The 20,547-nt window shown below is 44.0% G+C and overlaps 1 protein-coding gene across 1 annotated transcript in view; it reads left to right on the top strand.

Annotated features, from left to right (window-relative positions):
• LOC136573561 (uncharacterized) overlaps positions 1-20,547 on the top strand; it is a 44,370-nt gene that overhangs the window by 9,853 nt on the left and 13,970 nt on the right. The window contains exons 5-8 of the mRNA XM_066574830.1: positions 8,967-9,026; positions 11,567-11,626; positions 15,641-15,670; positions 17,534-17,569. Of these exons, the coding sequence (XP_066430927.1) occupies positions 8,967-9,026; positions 11,567-11,626; positions 15,641-15,670; positions 17,534-17,569 (186 nt within the window). The remainder of the gene's footprint in view (positions 1-8,966; positions 9,027-11,566; positions 11,627-15,640; positions 15,671-17,533; positions 17,570-20,547) is intronic.

The raw sequence follows: 20,547 nt of genomic DNA, 5'->3' as shown, positions 1-20,547 counted from the left end.
TGCGTCCAAATTTTACGTACGGAATCTAATTTTCTCGCTTCCCAATGTCATAGAAACTTGAAATTTGGCACGAGCATTGATTATGTTATAAATAGGAAAAGCTAATAGGTCCCAACTCGATTATTCAATTCTATGTGCAAAAGAATTGGCGTCCAAATTTTACGTACGGAATGTAATTTTCTCACTTTCCGGTCTCATAGAAACGTGAAATTTGGCACGAGCATTGATTATGTCATAAATAGGAAAAGTTAATAGGTCCCAACTCGATTATTCAATTCTATGCGCAAAAAAGTTAGCGTCCAAATTTTGCGTACTGAATGTAATTTTCTCACATAGAAACTTGAAATTTGGCACGGGCATTCAATATGTCATAAATAGGAAAAGCTAATGGGTCCCAACTCGATTATTCAATTCTATGTGCCAAAGAATTAGCGTCCAAATTTTACGTACGGAATGTAATTTTCTCACATAGAAACTTGAAATTTGGCACGGGCATTGAATATGTCATAAATAGGAAACGCTATAGGGTCCCAACTCGATTATTCAATTCTATGCGCAAAAGAATTAGCATCCAAATTTTACGTACGGAATCTAATTTTCTCGCTTCCCAATGTCATAGCAACTTGAAATTTGGCACGAGCATTGAATATGTCATAAATAGGAAAAGCTAATCAGTCCCAACTCGATTATTCAATTCTATGCGCAAAAGAATTAGCGTCCAAATTTTACGTACGTAATCGAATTCTCTCGCTTCCCAATGTAATCCAAACTTGAAATTTGACATGAGCATTGATTATGTTATAAATAGGAAAAGTTAATGGGTCCCAACTCGATTATTCAATTCTAGGTGCAAAAGAATTGGCGTCCAAATTTTACGTACGGAATCTAATTTTCTCACTTCCCAATGTCATAGAAACTTGAAATTCGGCACGAGCATTGATTATGTCATAAATAGGAAAAGTTAATGGGTCCCAACTCGATTATTCAATTCTAAGCGCCAAAGAATTAGCGTCCAAATTTTACGCTAATAGAAACGTGAAATTTTTAAAATAAAAATTGGTTCAGGTGAAAGTTTCAACGCTTTAATGAGCATTGAAACGTATAAAAATTGTTTACAAAAATTATATGACTGAGCCTTGTGGGCCTAAGAAAAATTGCCCGTTCGGCGTGATTACGTCAGGTTTCAGGAGGAGGAGCAGGATGAATATTATACACAGATTGATAAAGCTAAAAGGTCCACGTTTTTGATGGTGATAGAGAACAATGCTTCCATCCGCGGGTGCAGCCTACATATTGTTTAGGTATCGCTGCTGTCCGCTGGTGGAGAAGAGAAGTCTGGGGAAATCCAGGCTTTGTTCATCTTGATGAGTGTAAGCCTGTCGGCACTGTCGGTTGACAGGCGGGTACGCTTATCTGTGATGATTCCCCCAGCCGCACTAAACACCCTCTCTGACAAGACGCTAGCCGCAGGACAAGCAAGCACCTCCAGGGCATACAGCGCGAGTTCAGGCCACGTGTCCAGCTTCGACACCCAGTAGTTGTAGGGGGCAGAGGCGTCATGGAGGACGGTCGTGCGATCGGCTACGTACTCCCTCACCATCCTTTTACAGTGCTCCCGCCGACTCAGCCTTGACTGGGGAGCGGTGACACAGTCTTGCTGGGAAGCCAGAAAGCTGTCAAAGGCCTTAGAGAGTGTTCCCCTGCCTGTGCTGTAGATGCTGCCTGATCTCTGCGCCTCCCCTGCTACCTAGCCCTCGGAACTGCGCCTTCCGCCACTAGCGCTGTCGGATGGGAATTTTACCATCAGTTTGTCCGCCAGGGTCCTGTGGTATAGCATCACTCTCGAACCCCTTTCCTCTTCGGGTATGAGAGTGGAAAGGTTCTCCTTATACCGTGGGTCGAGCAGTGTGTACACCCAGTAATCCGTAGTGGCCAGAATGCGTGTAACGCGAGGGTCACGAGAAAGGCATCCTAACATGAAGTCAGCCATGTGTGCCAGGGTACCTGTACGCAACACATGGCTGTCCTCACTAGGAAGATCACTTTCAGGATCCTCCTCCTCAGGCCATACACGCTGAAAGGATGACAGGCAAGCAGCATGGGTACCCTCAGCAGTGTGCCAAGCTGTCTCTTCCCCCTCCTCCTCATCCTCCTCATGCTCCTCCTCCTCCTCAACGCGCTGAGATATAGACAGGAGGGTGCTCTGACTATCCAGCGACATACTGTCTTCCCCCGCCTCTGTTTCCGAGCGCAAAGCGTCTGCCTTTATGCTTTGCAGGGAACTTCTCAAGAGGCATAGCAGAGGAATGGTGACGCTAATGATTGCAGCATCGCCGCTCACCATCTGGGTAGACTCCTCAAAGTTTCCAAGGACCTGGCAGATGTCTGCCAACCAGGCCCACTCTTCTGTAAAGAATTGAGGAGGCTGACTCCCATTGCGCCGCCCATGTTGGAGTTGGTATTCCACTATAGCTCTACGCTGCTCATAGAGCCTGGCCAACATGTGTAAGCGTAGAGTTCCACCGTGTGGGCACGTCGCACAGCAGTCGGTGCACTGGCAGATGAAACCGAGGTTGCAGGGTGCGCAGGGTGGCAGCGTCCGTGTGGGACTTGCGGAAATGTGCGCAGAGCCGGCGCATCTTTCCGAGCAGGTCTGACAAGCATGGGTAGCTTTTCAGAAAGCGCTGAACCACCAAATTAAAGACGTGGGCCAGGCATGGCACGTGCGTGAGGCTGCCAAGCTGCAGAGCCGCCACCAGGTTACGGCTGTTGTCACACACGACCATGCCCGGTTGGAGGCTCAGCGGCGCAAGCCAGCGGTTGGTCTGCTCTGTCAGACCCTGCAGCAGTTCGTGGGCCGTGTGCCTCTTATCTCCTAAGCTGAGTAGTTTCAGCACGGCCTGCTGACGCTTGCACACCGCTGTGCTGCCGTGCCGCGCGACACCGACTGCTGGCGACGTGCTGCTGCTGACACATCTTGATTGCGAGACAGAGGTTGTGTAGGAGGAGGAGGGTGGTTTAGTGTAGGAAGCATACACCGCCGCAGATACCACCACCGAGCTGGGGCCCGCAATTCTGGGGGTGGGTAGGACGTGAGCGGTCCCAGGCTCTGACTCTGTCCCAGCCTCCACTAAATTCACCCAATGTGCCGTCAGGGAGATATAGTGGCCCTGCCCACCTGTGCTTGTCCACGTGTCTATTGTTAAGTGGACCTTGGCAGTAACCGCGTTGGTGAGGGCGCGTACAATGTTGCGGGAGACGTGGTCGTGCAGGGCTGGGACGGCACATCGGGAAAAGTAGTGGCGACTGGGAACTGAGTAGCGCGGGGCCGCCGCCGCCATCATTCCTTTGAAAGCCTCCTTTTCCACAACCCTATACGGCAGCATCTCCAGGCTGATAAATTTGGCTATGTGCACGTTTAACGCTTGAGCGTGCGGGTGCGTGGCGGCGTACTTGCGCTTGCGCTCCAACACTTGCGCTAGCGACGGCTGGACGGTGCGCTGACAGACATTGGTGGATGGGGCCGAGGACAGCGGAGGTGAGGGTGTGGGTGCAGGCCAGGAGACGGTAGTGCCTGTATCCTTAAAAGGCGGTTGGATCTCAGTGGCAGGTTGGGGCACAGGGGGAGAGGCAGCGGTGCAAACCGGAGGCGGTGAACGGACTTCGTCCCACCTTGTGGGGTGCTTGGCCATCATATGTCTGCGCATGCTGGTGGTGGTGAGGCTGGTGGTGGTGGCTCCCCGGCTGATCTTGGCGCGACACAGGATGCACACCACTGTTCGTCGGTCGTCTGCACTCTCAGTGAAAAACTGCCAGACCTTTGAGCACCTCGGCCTCTGCAGGGTGGCATAGTGCGAGGGGGCGCTTTGGGAAACAGTTGGTGGATTATTCGGTCTGGCCCTGCCTCTACCCCTGGCCACCGCACTGCCTCTTCCAACCTGCCCTGCTGCTGCACTTGCCTCCCCCTCTGAAGACCTGTCCTCAGTAGGCGTAGCAAACCAGGTGGGGTCAGTCACCTCATCGTCCTGCTGCTCTTCCTCCGAATCCTCTGTGCGCTCCTCCCTCGGAATTACTGCCCTTACTACTACCTCACTGATAGACAACTGTGTCTCATCGTCATCGTCCTCCTCACCCACTGAAGGGTCTTGAGACAGTTGCCGGAAGTCCCCAGCCTCATACCCCAGACCCTGGGAACTTTCCAAAGGTTGGGCATCGGTCACGACAAACTCCTCCAGTGGGAGAGGATTCGGAAACCTTGCTGCCCATTCTGGGCAGGGGCCCGGGAACAGTTCCTGGGAGTCTGCCTGCTCCTCAGAATGTGTCATGGTAATGGAGTGAGGAGGCTGGGAGGAAGGAGGAGCAGCAGCCAGAGGATTCAGAGTTGCAGCAGTGGACGGCGCAGAACTCTGGGTGTTCGATAGATTGCTGGATGCACTTTCTGCCATCCACGACAGGACCTGCTCACACTGCTCATTTTCTAATAAAGGTCTACCGCGTGGACCCATTAATTGTGAGATGAATGTGGGGACGCCAGAAACGTGCCTCTCTCCTAATCCCGCAGCAGTCGGCTGCGATACACCTGGATCAGGAGCTTGGCCTGTGCCCACACCCTGACTTGGGCCTCCGCGTCCTCGCCCGCGTCCACGTCCTCTAGGCCTACCCCTACCCCTCAGCATGGTGTATTACCAGTAGTGCAGAAACAGAACGCTGTAATTAAATGTGCCGCTTATTGGCCTGTGGTTGGAGGCTGACTTCGTTTACGGAACGCCAGGAAATAATTTTGCGCAAGCCTGCTGTAACACTTAGCTGGCTGCGTATGAATTAGGAGGACAACTACACCCAGCACAGACCCAGTACACTGAGGACAGTCACAGGCAGCCCAAATAGATTTTTTTTCCCAAATGTTTTTGGAAAGGCCCACTGCCTATATTCAATAAATATATGTCTTCTGTCCCTGCCTCACCGCTACTGGCCCTGGAGTATGTAAAATAACTGCAGACTGTTGCACTGTGGACAGGAATACAGCGGTGATGTAACAGCCAACACAGAGCCAGGAAATAATTTTGCGCAAACCTGCTGTAACACTTAGCTGGCTGCGTATGAATTAGGAGGACAACTACAACCAGCACAGACCCAGTACACTGAGGACAGTCACAGGCAGCCCAAATAGATTTTTTTTCCAAAATGTTTTTGGAAAGGCCCACTGCCTATATTCAATAAATATATGTCTTCTGTCCCTGCCTCACCGCTACTGGCCCTGGAGTATGTAAAATAACTGCAGACTGTTGCACTGTGGACAGGAATACAGCGGTGATGTAACAGCCAACACAGAGCCAGGAAATAATTTTGCGCAAGCCTGCGTAACACTTAGCTGGCTGCGTATGAATTAGGAGGACAACTACACCCAACACAGACCCAGTACACTGAGGACAGTCACAGGCAGCCCAAATAGATTTTTTTTCCCAAATGTTTTTGGAAAGGCCCACTGCCTATATTCAATAAATATATGTCTTCTGTCCCTGCCTCACCACCACTACTGGCCCTGGAGTATGTATAATTACTGCAGGGCGCAATGCTCTGCACGGCCGATATACAAAAAAAAAAAAAAGTGCAACACTGCAAAAAGCAGCCTCCACACTACTGCACACGGTTAGATGTGGCCCTAAGAAGGACCGTTGGGGTTCTTGAAGCCTAAAATACTCCTAACACTCTCCCTATAGCAGCTCCGACACCAACAGCACTTTCCCTCCTCTATGTCAGAATAAATCTGTGCCGAGCCGCGGGAGGGGCCAATTTTTATACTCGGGTGACACCTGATCTCGCCAGCCACTCACTGCAGGGGGGTGGTATAGGGCTTCAACGTCGCAGGGGGGATTTGTAATGCCTTCCCTGTCTTTCTATTGGCCAGAAAAGCGCGCTAACGTCTCAGAAATGAAAGTGAAAATAACTCGAACATCGCGTGGTACTCGTTACGAGTAACGAGCATCTCGAACACGCTAATACTCGAACGAGTATCAAGCTCGGACGAGTACGTTCGCTCATCTCTATTCTTAACCCTTTTACCTATAAACAATCTATATATATAAAATTGAATGTATGCGTGTGTCTGTCTGCGTGTCTGTCTGTCTGTCTGTTTGTCCTTTATGCACTACTACACCATTCATCCGATCGCCATGAAACTTTGGGAAGTTGTTGAGTACACTCCTGGGAAGATTATAGGCATAGTACAACTATCCTACGATAAAAGGCGCGCGTGCGAGCGTCGTCAACAGTTACGCCCCCCCCACGTAGATCGTTTGATTTCCATCACTGCCACTAATTCTCTCACTTCACATTGTCGTAAAAACATGAAATTTGGCACGAGCATTGATTATGTCATAAATAGGAAAAGTTCAAGGGTCCCAACTATTCAATTCTAAGCGGCAAAGAATTAGCGTCCAAATTTTACGTACAGAATCTAATTTTCTCACTTCCCAATGTCATAGAAACGTGAAATTTGGCAGGAGTATTGATTATGTCATAAATAGGAAAAGATAATAGAACCCAACTCGATTATTCAATTCTAAGCGCAAAAGAATTAGCGTCCAAATCTTACGTACGGAATCTAATTTTCTCACTTCCCAATGTCATAGAAACTTGAAATTTGGCATGAGCATTGATTATGTCATAAATAGGAAAAGTTCAAGGGTCCCATCTCGATTATTCAATTCTAAGCGCCAAAGAATTAGCGTCCAAATTTTACGTGCGGAATCTAATTTTCTCACTTCCCAATGTCATAGAAACTTGAAATTTGGCACGAGCATTTATTATGTCATAATTAGGAAAAGCTAATGGGTCCCAACTCGATTATTCAATTCTAAGTGCCAAAGAATTAGCGTCCAAATTTTACGTACGGAATCTAATTTTCACACTTCCCAACGTCATAGAAACTTGAAATTTGGCACGAGCATTTATTATGTCATAAATAGGAAAAGCTAATGGGTCCCAACTCGATTATTCAATTCTAAGCGCCAAACAATTAGCATCCAAATTTTACGTACAGAATCTAATTTTCTCACTTCCCAATGTAATTTGGCACGAGCATTGATTATATCATAAATAGGAAAAGGTAATGAGTCCCAACCCAATTATTCAATTCTAAGCACCAAAGAATTAGCGTCCAAATTTCATGTATGGAATCTAATTCTCTCACTTCCCAATGTCATAGAAACTTGAAATTTGGCACGAGCATTGATTATGTCATAAATAGGAAAATTTAATGGGTCCCAACTCGATTATTCAAGTCTAAGCGCCAAAGAATTAGCGTCCAAATTTTATGTACGGAATCTAATTTTCTCACTTCGCAATGTCCTAGAAACTTGAAATTTGGCACGAGCATGGATTATGTCATAAATAGAGAAAGCTAATGGGTCCCAACTCGATTATTCAATTCTAAGCGCAAAATAATTAGCATCCAAATTTTACGTACGGAATCTAATTTCCTCGCTTCCCAATGTCATAGAAACTTGAAATTTGGCACGAGCATTGATTATGTCATAATTAGGAAAAGCTAATGGGTCCCAACTCGATTATTCAAGTCTAAGCGCCAAAGAATTAGCGTCCAAATTTTATGTACGGAATCTAATTTTCTCACTTCGCAATGTCCTAGAAACTTGAAATTTGGCACGAGCATGGATTATGTCATAAATAGAGAAAGCTAATGAGTCCCAACCCAATTATTCAATTCTAAGCGCCAAAGAATTAGCGTCCAAATTTCATGTATGGAATCTAATTCTCTCACTTCCCAATGTCATAGAAACTTGAAATTTGGCATGAGCATTGATTATGTCATAAATAGGAAAATTTAATGGGTCCCAACTCGATTATTCAAGTCTAAGCGCCAAAGAATTAGCGTCCAAATTTTATGTACGGAATCTAATTTTCTCACTTCGCAATGTCCTAGAAACTTGAAATTTGGCACGAGCATTGATTATGTCATAATTAGGAACAGCTAATGGGTCCCAACTCGATTATTCAATTCTAAGCGCCAAAGAATTAGCGTCCAAATTTTACGTACGAAATCTACTTTTCTCACTTCCCAATGTCATAGAAACTTGAAATTTGGCACGACCATTGATTATGTTATAAATAGGAAAAGTTCAAGGGTCCCAACTCGATTATTCAATTCTAAGCGCCGAAGAATTAGCGTCCAAATTTTATGTACGGAATCTAATTTTCACACTTCCCAATGTCATAGAAACTTGAAATTTGGCATGAGCATTGATTATGTCATAAATAGGAAAATTTAATGGGTCCCAACTCGATTATTCAAGTCTAAGCGCCAAAGAATTGGCATCCAAATTTTATGTACGGAATCTAATTTTCTCACTTCGCAATGTCATAGAAACTTGAAATCTGGCACGAGCATGGATTATGTCATAAATAGGAAAAGCTAATGGGTCCCAACTCGATTATTCAATTCTAAGCGCCAAACAATTAGCGTCCAAATTTTACGTACGGAATCTAATTTTCTCACTTCCCAATGTAATTTGGCACGAGCATTGATTATATCATAAATAGGAAAAGGTAATGAGTCCCAACCCAATTATTTAATTCTAAGCGCCAAAGAATTAGCGTCCAAATTTCATGTATGGAATCTCATTTTCTCACTTCCGAATGTCATAGAAACTTGAAATTTGGCACGAGCATGGATTATATCATAAATAGGAAAAGCTAACGGGTCCCAACTTGATTATTCAATTCTAAGCGCCAAAGAATTAGCGTCCAAATTCTCTCACTTCCTGATGTCATCTATATATATATAAATGAATGTATGTCTGTCTGTCTGTCCTTTATGCATTACTACACTAGATATATAAAAACGAATGTATGTATGTATGTATGTATGTCTTCGCAGCAACGCGCGACAGGTAAGCTAGTATTTAATAATATATTACATGAAATGTAACTCTGTCTCTTTGTAATAGATTCTATCACGTTATCTTCTGGCCAATCAACTCATGCAGCCGGGAACTTCCCAGACACAGGTAATATGGAGAAAGAGAAATCATTATATGCTGGATTTTTCATGTCTTATTGTACCCACTGGCATAACTATAGGGGATGCTGAGGATGCGGTTGCACCCCGGCCCAGAACCCATAAGTCCTCTCTTCTCCATATAGGGAGCCCAGTACTATGAATAAAGCATTATAGTTGGGGACTCTGTTACAAGTTTTGCATTGGGTCCCAGGAGCTTCAAGTTACGCCTCTGCGTTAAGGGGTTAAGAGAAGTTGGGGGGCCCAAACCTTTGCACCCTGGCCTATGAGCCTTTAGCTACACCCCTGATTGTACCTTATTTTAATTATTTGTTTCACTAAAGGGCCTGATCCATACCTTATACCTAGTCTTATCTATATCCAGATGCTACTGATGTCTATAGAACCATATCTACAATGTATTCACAGAACCAGAGGCGTAACGTGAAGCTTCTGGGCCCCAATGCAAAACCTGTAACAGGGCCCCCAACTACAATGCTTTATCCATAGTACTGGGCTCGCTATATAGAGAAGAGAGGCCTTATGTGCCCCCTGAGGCTCCTGGGCCCGGGTGCAACCGCACCCCCTATTGTTACGCCCCTGCGACAAAACACCAAGCTTAGAAATCAGAAATACATGATGTCTATGGAACTAAACACAAATTGCTCCTCCTAGTGGTTACCACAGTTTGTAGGTTTCTTCTAAATAGTTCTGGTAGATGGGACATTGGAGGTCATCAAGTGGACAGAGCTTTGTTTCTTGACAATATAAATTTTACTTAGAATTGCTTAATAACTTCTTGAGCCAAATGTTAAAACATATTCATTTTTGAAGATATTGAATGGTTCAAAAGGCAGTTTTGATGCAGCATTTTTAATCAAAACCAGTAGTGGATACCAAGAAAAAGTCTAAAAGAAAAACTTATACATCTCCTCTTTTTTATCCACTGTTTATCTCAGAAGCCTGCATGAATCTGATCTTGCTTTTTCTGGTACTTTCTCTATTAATGGGAGTGTTTTTGACCATAGCTTTTACTCATAGTATATAACGGTGTTGTATTTTGATCCTAGAATTATACTAGAACATGTTAGATCTATTAATGAAGTAACAACACTCTTTGTAATAAAAAATCAAGCACCTGAAGAAGTTGTCATATGCAAATCATTAGAGTTGTGGCGTGATTAGATGAATGGTCTTGCCACCCTTGGTCAATAAAAAGGCTCTTAGAGGATACCTGTGTGTAGTGACCTCTTTTCCTCTTGTGTAGAGCTTGTTGATAACTAGACACCTCTACGATGCAATTGGAAAGATTTTGCACAGTTAAAAGAGTTTGAGAGGGGAGCATTTTTGGAATCTCAGAAGCTGGATGGTCATAAATTGCCCACCACCTGGGCCATTCTGACCAAAGTGTTAGGAAGTGTTAAAGACCAGTGGATGCATAGGGGTAACGCAAACAAGGTGACCGGGCTCAAGACGCCCTTGACAGACCACCAGTAAGAGAGGATCGTCTGATCATCCGAGAAGCATGAGCAGCACCAATTGTTTTGTTGACCACAATCTAGAAACAGGTGGCAACATTGTTGCACCCCTGTGTCTGTTAGAACCATTTCCAAGATTTGACTGAGGACATTTGGTCTTAGTGTCCATTATATGTTATGCCTTTGACACCCACCATTGCCTCAGTTTGCAGTGGTGTTGTAAACAATAAAACTGGACTGCTATGTTGTGGAACTGGGTTGTCTTCAACAACTAATCCAGATTTCATTTGGGAACTGATGACAGCTGTGTTCATGTCTAGAGACCTTGGGGTGAGAACCTTAATCCTGCCTTTGCTGTGGAGTGGCACACTGCCCTCACAGCTTGTGTCATGGTCTGGGGGTCCATCACATACGACCGTCGATCACCCCTAGTAGTGGTACAAGGAACAATGACAGCTCAGCGATATGTTCAGGACATCCTGCAGCCACATGTGTTCCTCTCATGGCGGCTTCGAAGAGGCATTTTCCAGCAGGATAATGTTTGGCCGCACACACAAGGGGGTCACAGGAATGCCTCCACAACATTTTCACACTTTTGTGCCTGCCTGGTCTCCAAATTTATTGCCAATAGAACATGTATGGGACCATCTGGAATGCCAACTTAGACAGACCATGATTTAGAGGCTCAGTTGCAGCAAATGTGGACTGACATGCTGCAGGATACCATATGCAACCTGTATGCCTCCATGCCCGCCTGTATTTCATCTTTTATTCAAGCTAGAGGCAGTACAACAGGGTACTAGAGCCTCCATGTCCCCCCATGTCACATCTTGTATCCAAGCTAGAGGCAGTACAACAGGGTACTAAAGCCTGCCTCCAAGTGTTCAGTTTCCTGCAATAAACTATACTTTTGCTCTGATATTGTAATCACTTAGTTATATCAACGTTACAATCACACATAGAAAGTTTCATTGGATTCCGACAACTCCTTCTAGGACAGGGATTTATTTTACAATGAATGTATTTCCTTATGTGGATTTATATTTTTTTCTTTATCTCTTTTGATTTCCAGATTTCCCCAACATATCCAATGTTTGGAAACATGCTTCCAATGTCTGTTCCAAGCACACAGGTACTATACTGTATTTCCCAATGAAAAGGGAGGAAATGCTAATCATTCTGTATGTTAAGGCCCATTTACACTGGACGAATGTGTCCCCATGTGTACTCGCTCCTGTGCTACTGCACGGGAGCTAGTATCTCTGGCTCACTCATGGAGTGGCGAGCAGGGGGCCGGGACAGCTGGAGGAGATTTTTCTCCACGTTCTCCCCTGAATATACCAGCAGGAAATTGTTCTCTGTGTTCCTTGCAAGACAAATTGTTTGCTGATCATACAGAAAATCCTGCAGACTTAGAAATGTGGGCACAATATCATCTCGTTTTCTCATTTTTTCTTTTGGTTGAGGGTTTGGATACACGAGGTGGATATTCACAGCGTATAATCCACAGCGAACCTGTAGAAAACCCACCCACAGCAAAAGCCACACTAAATAGTGTGTGTAGTCATGGATTCTGGTGTAGAAAAGCTGTGGATTTGCAGCAGATGACATCTTTTGCATTGTAACAGATGATATCAGTGCTGAGAATCCACAGCATAAGTTGACATGTTTAAGATTTTAATTCACATCATAGGTCAATTCTGCTGTTAGTTGTGGGTATATTTTTTCCACAGTTTGTCATAGACATTTGGTTAAATCTTATCCACTTTGCTGCTACTCAAATACTGCAGATTTTTCATAGGAAAATTCTGTATAGAATTTCCAGTGTTTGCTCCTTGTGTGGTCATGTTTCTTTATTGGGCTTTCCAAAGGGTTGGGATGCTGTGTAAAATGTAAATATATGTAAAAAAAATGCAATAATCTTATATAACCATATTTTATTCACAATAGAACACATATCCGAAGGTGAAAGTGAGACATTTTTACATTTCACTTTCAAAAAATAACACATTTAGAAATTGATGGGAACAGCACATCTCACAAAAGTTGGAACAAGGTAAAAAAAATGCTGAAAAAGTAATTGGTGCTTATGAAAAACAGATGGAGAGTCAATTTTTCTACTAAGTCACATGACTGTATAAAAAAAGCATGTTAGAGAAGCAGAGTCTCTAAGAAGCAAACAAGGTCAGAGGTCAGAGGTCACTAATCTGTAAAAACTGCATCTAAAAATTGTGGACCAATTTAAGAAAAATGTTCCTTAATTTAAAATTGCAAAGACTTTGTATATCCACCAGCTACAGTACATAATATTATCAAAAGATGCAGAGAATCTGAAAAAATTCATGTGCAGAAGGGACAAGGCCGATGGTCAATACTAGATGCTCAGAGCACTCAGCCGGTACTGCATTAAAACGGACATGATTCTGTAATGCAAATCACCGCATGGGCTCAAGAATACTTCCAGAAATCATTGTGAACACGGCCGTGCAATCCACAAATGCAAGTTAAAGCTGTATCATGCAGGAAGCCGTATATTAACACAATCCAGAAGTGCCGGCATCTTCTCTGGGCCAAAGGTTATTTAAAATGGACTGAGGCAAAATTGAAAACTGTTCTGTTGTCAGATGAGTCAAAAATTGAAATTCTTTTTGGAAACCACAGATGCCGTGTTCTGCGGACTCAAGAGAAGATGGACCATCCAGTTTTTTCTCAGTACAGAGTTCAAAAGCCTGCATCTCTGATATCATGGGGTTGCATTAGTACCTATGGCACGGGCAACTTACACATCTTGCTATCAATGATGAGCAGTATATAGAGGTTGTAGAACAACATCTGCTCCCATCCAATGTTCCTTTCAGGAAAGGCCTTGTCTATTTCAGCAAGACAATACTAAACAGAATGGCTTTGCATAAGAAGATTTCGGGGGCTGAACCTGCAGTCCAGACCTTTCACCAATAGAAAACATTTGGAGCATTATGAATCAAAAAATCAGACAGAGAAGCCCCAGGACTGCTGAGCAGCTAGAGTCCTACATCAGCCAGGAAGGGGACAACAATCCTCTCTCAAAACTCCAGCAATTGGTCTCCTCACTTCCCAGAAGTTTACAGACTAGTAAAAAGAAGAGAGGCTGCTACACAATGGTAGACATGGCCCTGGCCCAACTTTTTTGAGATGCGTTGCTGCCATTAATTTCTAAATGAGTTAGTTTTTTTTAGATGAAAAGGAAAAATGTCTCCCTTTTCCCCCTTTTGATATGTGTTCTATGTTCTATTGTGAATAAAACATGGTTATATGAGATTTCCGAATTATTGCACTTTTTTTTTTTAAATCTATTTACATTTTACACAGCATCCCAACTTTTTTAGAATTGGGATTGCACACTACAGTTTGTTGTATGGCTTTATGGGCATATCATCATATGGGGGTAGCAGGTGGGGGGGATTGGTAGAGAGTGATGACACTGGAGTAAATATATATATATATATATATATATATATATATATATTTTTTTTTATTTTTTTTTTACTTTTACGTGTTTCCGTTTTTGAGCTATGCAATGTAATTTACAAGTGCCCAGTAAATTTCTTTAATGGCAATGTCCTATGCTCTAGGCAAGTTTTTATTTTAAAATCTTCCAGTAAATGGATTATAAGATTACTGCACATACATTAATGAGGAAGATCTAGAGTCCTTTTTTGATTAAATGTATTAACATTAACTCATAGTCAATTTATTTTCCACTGGCTTCTTTTGAATTCTATTAAACTATTGTGAAATATGGGGTCCTCCCTATTGACTGACATAAACCTATGTGAGAGACTATCTGTACTTACTAATGATGAAAAATGGCAAACAATGAAGAACAAGACAATAGGTGACTGTCTGCTGCACAATGGGTATATTGTCAGGCATGGGGTCAGGTGTTTGTCTGACATCAGCAAATGGAAATAGATGGCCTTTATATTCTTGTAGAACTTTACATCCTGTCTACAGAGATTGGAAAGGTAACCTCAAATTATAAAGGAACTGTAAATCCTAAATTAGTTTCTAATGGTATTTAGTCAAAATAAACTAAAGAGAAACCTCTAGAATAAACAAAAAATTAATTACCTGAGAATTGGAACTTGTCATGTTCAACGTCTTATTCCACATCCTGTTACAGGGTGAGAATCAATATGACTGTCGTTACATCTTCCAACCCAACTGTCAATGAGCGTTATTGTACTGCACCAAAATACTAGGCATATCAATAAGATTCACTGAGCTCTGTTACTTGCTGTGGTCCCTGTGATGTCCCGTAAACCGGACAGGACAGCAGCTGTAAACAGAGACCGGAGCGGGGGATCAGGCACTGTCATGGAACACAACGGGAACGGGGAGAGGTGAGGATATGACAATTTGTTATGTTACTCAATGGGGAAGGGGTTGTACGAAAATGATACAACTCGGACAACCCCTTTAACTTGTCATTAAATCTATTAACAGAATTTATTTTTTCTAACATATACTATAGTCACATTACTTGAGGATTATATGCATTTGTAAGCGAGCATATTGTAAGAGATTATAAAGCAAATATGCTAAATAATCGTCTGCCCAAATGTCAGGCCATGTGTAAGAAAAATGGAAGTGATTTCTTGTAGTAAATACATCACAGATGATGGCAAGAGGATTAAGCAGACTCTGTCACCTACTTTTTGGTCTATGAGCTAAGCTTATAGGCTAAAAGTAGGTGAACTGCTGAGTCCAGGGATGTAAGTGTTATACTTACCTCTCCCGTTGTTCCCCCAGTGTCAGTGATGGAAGCCGCCACTCAAGACATTGAGCAGTCCAGCTATTGTCTTGAGTGGCGGACTACTTAGCAACACCACTCAACGCATTGCGGTTTCCAGGACTGACACCGGGAAAGCAACGGAGGAGGTAAGTATAACATTTACATCCCCAGACTCAGCAGGTCACCTACTTTAACCCATAAATTTAACTCATAGAACTAAAAGTAGGTGACCGATCCCCTTTAACATGTCTAAATAAATATGCAAAAACAATAGTTAGCACTATACTGTGGGAAGTTCCTTCAATGTCGTTGTTATTCACCTTATTCTATATAAAATATTTCCCATTTACTTATTGGTATTTGACATTACAGATGCTTCCTGTTGTATTCGCAGGACAGCGGGTAAGTAATGATCATCACTGCCTAGTCAAAACATTTCTCTATGATGTTGTCATCTGTTACTTTATTGGAACTAATTCATTTGAAACTAGTGAAGAGCACTTACACAATGCCAAGGTTGGAATCCGCCACCAGTATACCAAGCATTGCTTCATGTGCCCAGGTTCTGAGAATGCTTCATTAACACTAGTACTATGCCTGTTATAACGGATCTGTTTCACACAGTTCTTAAAGGGACTAGATAATCAACATTTTTTCATATTAATTAAAACCAGATAGAGAAACATTTTCTCTTTTTCTAATCTGCTTTTGTTTTCTGATTGTAGTTTTTTTTATTCTGTTGTCTATATATGACTATGGGGGCAACCATCTTTTCTGAGCCACATTTAACTGAGATATGCTTTACAGCAGCTTAATGGGCCATTCACACAATGGACAAGAGGAGACCCATTGACTTGTATGGAGACTGTTCTAGACATACTCTAGAACAGTGCAGAGGTCAGGAAAGGGGAGTAGATAGTAGATGTGAATGGTGTGTTATCTACTTATGGCCTCCTGCAGACGGTTGGGTCGGATCCGATACCTATAGGCCTCCTGCACACAGGCAGAAAATCCACGGCGGGATTTCATGTCTGTGTGCAGGAGGCCTATAGGTATCACCTATCTGCCTGTGATGATAGTGAGATGACTGCTGCAAAACTTTCTCTACAGATCAGGAAGTGACAGACTAGTATTCTAGTAGTCTATTAGGCTCTGTGGTCAGTGTGAAAAATGCTGGATTTTAGGATTTTTAAAAAATAAATAATGAAAGTTTAAAAGAAAATCAAAAATTCCTTAAAAATATGTTTAACACAAAAATGTGATTTATATAATAGGTAATTTTCTGATGACACATTCTCTTTAATGGTTTTTGACAATCCCATTACCTTGTAATGGGATTTACCTTTTTTCTTCTTTCCTTTTTTATTGTCAAAAAACTAAGGAAATAAAATGGACAGCAGTGCTAACAGTGAACATAGCCGTATGATCTTCTACTGTAGCATGGGGCTCAGCAGTGGAGAACCCTGTTTGCAGATCAATGTTTGCTAGAAGTTATCCTTTTTTTGAGTTATTTTGTACTGTTTTATTGATGTTCTTATTAGCACTGTTAAGTATAAAAAGTTGCTTAAGGCAGTTCCGTTAAGTAGGGGTGGGAACACTGACTCAGTCTTTGCACGGGCACAGGAAATGGGCAGAGAGAGGGAGAAAGACTGCATGCAGTGCTAGGAGTGCAGGAGCTAGGGATACTCCCTGGAGTAGCCTTTGTTTCTACGGGCATTTGTGGAGTGCTGTATTGGCTTAGTGGCATTCGTTACTGAAATAGCATGGTTGAAAAACCCGGGAAGAGACTGAATTTACAACACTTCCCTCCAGCACCAATTTCAGCAAAAAGGGATATTTTCATCAGTAACCGCCATTTCTTTATGAGCCCAGAAGCCGGAACAAAGACTATTGGGAGTACTCATTCTCGGAAAGCAGGATAGCAAAAGGACATTTTTCGCCACACTGGGATACACAAAACCTGACAAATAGGGATGAACTATATACTATTATTCCAGAGACCAGATTTGAGTTCTTGTATTTTTTTTCTGGTTGACTTGTTTATTAAATGTTTATTAAGCAGGAAGATGACGTCCTGTAACTATAAATTGTACAACTGGTCTCCAGTTTCTTGCTAGACCACAAACTGACCAGCCTGAATAGTCCACCTATCAATATACATCTTGTGTTACTGCATTCATTTTCACATTTCACACACAGTCTTGTACAGCTAATGGCAAGAGCTTTACACAAATGTTAACTGTTTTATTTTCTTTATTTATATAGGGACTGTTATCAGGTTCTGATTCTGAAGAAGGCGGAGTAAGTACCACTTATAGTTCAGTATTGTACCATGTTGTCAAAACTGTTGAAATCCCCAGCGATCACCTGATCGCCCTGCCTGGCAATCAATCTAGCAGGCCAGAAGTGTGTTATAAGAGATGGGATCAAAAGTGGCCTAGCTGGCTTCACCCCCTTTGAAAACACTGGGAGCTGAAGCAGGCATTGAACTTGCGCGCCCTTTCCTGTTTTAGGAGGTGGAAGTGCCAAAAGTGTAATAGTTGCTTCAACTCCCATTGATTTCAATAGAAGTAAAGCAAGCAAGCCACTTCTGTTCCTGTCTCCTCTGATGCACGTCCAGCATGCTGCACTGGCAGTTTGGCCAGGTGAGTAGGTGTTTGCCAGGGATCCCGTGCGGCAGATCCCAGGTGATTAACTATTGATGACCTATCCAGTGGATAGGTCATCAATAGTTATTGCCTAGAAAAACCTTTTAAGTCGTTAAGACACTTTTACTCTACATTAGACACTTTTGTAAAGCGTCTAGAAAAGGGGAGTGGCTTAGTTGATTTGCAAATTGCGCCAAATTTATAAATGACATGCTCCACAATTTTCACACACAAATCTACTCTAAAGTAAACGGACTAAAAGTTGGTTTAAGTAAAAGAAAAGTGCCAAACTTCTTGCAAGATGTGTCAAATCTAGAGATGAGCGAACACCAAAATGTTCGGGTGTTCGTTATTCGTAACGAACTTCCCGTGATGCTCGAGGGTTCGTTTCGAACAACGAACCCCATTGAAGTCAATGGGCGACCAGAACATTTTTGTATTTCGCCGATGCTCGCTAAGGTTTTCATGTGTGAAAATCTGGGCAATTCAGGAAAGTGATGGGAATGACACAGTGACGGATAGGGCAGGCGAGGGGCTACATGTTGGGCTGCATCTCAAGTTCCCAGGTCCCACTATTAAGCCACAATACCGGCAAGAGTGGGCCCCCCCCTCCCAACAACTTTTACTTCTGAAAAGCCCTCATTAGCATGGCATACCTTTGCTAAGCACCACACTACCTCCAACAAAGCACAATCACTGCCTGCATGACACTCCACTGACACTTCTCCTGGGTTACATGCTGCCCAACCGCCCCCCCTCCCCCCCACAGCGCACACCAAAGTGTCCCTGCGCAGCCTTCAGCTGCCCTCATGCCACACCACGCTCATGTCTATTTAGAATTGCGTCTGCCATGACGAGGAACCGCAGGCACACACTGCAGAGGTTGGCACGGCTAGGCAGCGACCCTCTTTAAAAGGGACGGGGCGATAGCCCACAATGCTGTACAGAAGCAATGAGAAATAGAATCCTGTGCCACCGCCATCAGGAGCTGCACACGTGGGCATAGCAATGGGGAACCTATGTGCCACACACTATTCATTCTGTCAAGGTGTCTGCATGCCCCAGTCAGACCGGGCTTTTTAATTCATAGACACAGGCAGGTACAACTCCCTATTGTGAAGTCCCTGTCGACCCACAGCATGGGTGGCTCCCTGGAACCCACCGGCGGTACACAGAAATATCCCATTGCATTGCCCAACACAGCTGAGGTAGTAATGTCGTGCTTAATGCAGGTGGGCTTCGGCCCACACTGCATGCCCCAGTCTGACTGGGGTTCTTTATAAGTGTACAGATGTAGTAAAAACTCCGTGTGCACCTACAGCATGGGTGGGTGCCAGGAAGCCACCGGCGGTACATAGAAATATCCCATTGCATTGCCCAACACAGCTGAGGTAGTAATGTTGTGCTTAACCCTTTCCAATCCAATTTGTATATGGTTTTCCTAGGGGGCTTACTCTTTTTCTGCCGTTATACAACGGCGCTATATGCTGGCTAAAGCCAGTACTGCATGAGCTGACACGTAGGATAGGCTCCGACAGCAGAGAGGCTGGCAATATACAGTAAGAGAACCCCGACGGACGTCTACCAACAACGGAGCTGTACAGCCTTAAACCCTAATGTCTTCACAGGTCACACAGTGGACTGGAAAGGGTTAATGCAGGTGGGTTTCGGCCCACACTGCATGCCCCAGTCAGACTGGGGTTCTTTACAAGTGGACACATGTAGGTTTAACTCCCTGTGGACCCACTGCCTGGGTGGGTGCCAGGAAGCCACCGGCGGTACATAGAAATATCCCATTGCATTGCCCAACACAGCTGAGGTAGTAATGTCGTGCGTAATACAGGTGGGCTTCGGCCCACACTGCATGCCCCAGTCAGACTGGGGTTCTTTACAAGTGGACACATGTAGGTTTAACTCCCTGTGGACCCACTGCCTGGGTGGGTGCCAGGAAGCCACCGGCGGTACATAGAAATATCCCATTGCATTGCCCAACACAGCTGAGGTAGTAATGTCGTGCGTAATACAGGTGGGCTTCGGCCCACACTGCATGCCCCAGTCAGACTGGGGTTCTTTACAAGTGGACACATGTAGGTTTAACTCCCTGTGGACCCACTGCCTGGGTGGGTGCCAGGAAGCCACCGGCGGTACATAGAAATATCCCATTGCATTGCCCAACACAGCTGAGGTAGTAATGTCGTGCGTAATACAGGTGGGCTTCGGCCCACACTGCATGCCCCAGTCAGACGGGTTCTTTAGAAGTGTACAGATGTATTAAAAACTCAGTGTGCACCTACAGCATGGGTGGCTCCCTGGAACCCACCGGCGGTACACAAAAATATCCCATTGCATTGCCCAACACAGCTGAGGTAGTAATGTCGTGCGTAATACAGGTGGGCTTCGGCCCACACTGCATGCCCCAGTCAGACTGGGGTTCTTTACAAGTGGACACATGTAGGTTTAACTCCCTGTGGACCCACTGACTGGGTGGGTGCCAGGAAGCCACCGGCGGTACATAGAAATATCCCATTGCATTGCCCAACACAGCTGAGGTAACGTCAGCTGTAATGCAGGTGGGCTAAAAATTAATTTGATTACACTGTAGGCGAGGGCCCACAAAAATTGCTGTATCAA

This window comes from Eleutherodactylus coqui, chromosome 7 (genome assembly GCF_035609145.1).
Source record: "Eleutherodactylus coqui strain aEleCoq1 chromosome 7, aEleCoq1.hap1, whole genome shotgun sequence".
In the NCBI taxonomy this organism is placed as follows: Eukaryota; Metazoa; Chordata; class Amphibia; order Anura; family Eleutherodactylidae; genus Eleutherodactylus; species Eleutherodactylus coqui.
The sequence above is the reverse complement of the archived record's forward strand: the minus strand, read 5'-3'. Positions and strand labels throughout refer to the sequence as shown.